Source organism: Aplysia californica, unplaced genomic scaffold (assembly GCF_000002075.1).
Source record: "Aplysia californica isolate F4 #8 unplaced genomic scaffold, AplCal3.0 scaffold00321, whole genome shotgun sequence".
Lineage (NCBI taxonomy): Eukaryota > Metazoa > Mollusca > Gastropoda > Aplysiida > Aplysiidae > Aplysia > Aplysia californica.
The window spans coordinates 183,947-185,734 of record NW_004797591.1 but is presented as its reverse complement, the minus strand read 5'-3'; the positions used below and the strand labels follow the sequence as shown (position 1 = coordinate 185,734).

The window sequence follows — 1,788 nt, the reverse complement described above, 5'->3', positions numbered from 1 at the left end:
CACACACACACACGCAAGTACGCGTACAAACTACTGACGACTGAGATCCTAGGCGTTTAAAACTATATTTTGCATATGAATGTAAAGACATAATAACTATTCTCTGTCGACAATATTAGTCAGAGTAGGGAGGAAAAACAGGAGTGAAAGGAGGAACGAAGAGAGATGGGCGTTGCTATGAACGATGCGGGAGAATGAAGACTCTTAAAGAGCAACAAGATTAACTATAATCTGTACTGCGTTCACGAGGACAGTGCATGGGGAAATGGGGGGGGGGGTAAAGCTACAAACGAGAACACACATTAAAAAGGGATGAAGAAATGATAATATGTTTAAGCCAGTATTTTATCAATCTTATCGAAAATCTTACAGCGTTCACCCTGAAAGTGTCACTTATTTCTTCTGCATTGCGATTGTGATCGACTCTTTGAGCATCTTACTAAACCGATATCCTTGTTGTTCCCAAAAAGTAGTTCCCCCCTGTTACCTTCAGTACGAAGGTTGTATTATGTGTGTAGTTGGGAGGAAAGGGGGGGGGGGTAAGTAACGCAATTTTACCACCCCAAAAGAACATAATTATGATCAACCACCCTCATAGAGGAATAGCTTCCACATAATATATCCATGATAAGAGGTAGAATGTGGTAATTGGTACACTTTCCTTCTTCCTTTTCTTTTTTTAGTAAGAGCTTTACGGCGCTTGCAACACAATGAGGTCATAATAATAAGTGCCGAAGATTGGAGGTGTTTCAAGAATGTAACACACAATGAAGGAAGAAATAAGGACGATAGATGTTTAAAAGGAAAGAGCAAACACACCAGTGCATCTGCCATCCACACATCTTCCTTCTCATAGATGTCCACAAAGTTATTAAATTTGCCCAAATGCTCCTCCATTCAAATAACATTATATTCATGTGTTTTTTTATTGCAGTATGTCAAACTCTTGAATAAACAAAACTAACGTTTTAGCGATCTAAACGAGACACTTTAAAAAATCCCTTTTATTGTTTAATCGTTGTTATTGTTACAGTGTATTGCACATTGGACTTGTCCCAGTCAGAGGCTATCAAAGATTTGATCTCCTCTAAAAATGCCCAGCTGCAAGCCAAGGACACAGAAAAAAACGGTAAGAAAACAGATAACTCGTTATGTAGTAGTAGTAGTAGTAGTAGTAGTAGTAGTAGTAGTAGTAGTAGTAGTAGTAAATATTATTATTAGATCTATTGCTTCCAGTTGGACCCAGCATTATGGATTTTAATTCACGTTAAACAATATTAATTACTAGGTCGACTCGCAGATCTGACTGAAACTGCTTGGGGGCCAAGTCTGGCCCATGGGCCGCAGTTTGCCCTTGCCAGGTCTAATATCTACAACATTTTCGAACGTATTCTTTTGAAATCAACTTGATTATTGCTCATCCTTTTTTTCAAATCTGGCTCAAGGAAAAATATTTAATTTAACTGAGGTTAATCGCTGATTAACAAATGCAATGAGAATACATGGTTGGTCTTTGGATTCATGCGAACCTTTTTTTTTCAAATCTATTAAGACAAATCAATACATGTTCAGTGTCAAAATGCGGAATAAACTGGTGATCTCTATTAAGAGTAATTCTCAAAAGACCGTTTTATTTGTAAGATGACGGACGTATAATAACAGCCGTGGCATCAGTAACTGTAGAATTTGAGGTAGTAGTGGTAAGAGGAACAGCAGCAGCAGCAAGTAGTAGTAGGAGTAGTAGGAGTAGTAGTAGTAGTAGTAGTAGTAGTAGTAGTAGTAGTAGTA

At 37.8% G+C, this 1,788-nt stretch overlaps 1 protein-coding gene across 1 annotated transcript in view; it reads left to right on the top strand.

Annotated features, from left to right (window-relative positions):
• LOC101853708 overlaps positions 1–1,788 on the top strand; it is a 12,461-nt gene that overhangs the window by 1,620 nt on the left and 9,053 nt on the right. The window contains exon 3 of the mRNA XM_005102337.3: positions 1,034–1,129. Coding sequence (XP_005102394.3) covers positions 1,034–1,129 — 96 coding nt within the window. The remainder of the gene's footprint in view (positions 1–1,033; positions 1,130–1,788) is intronic.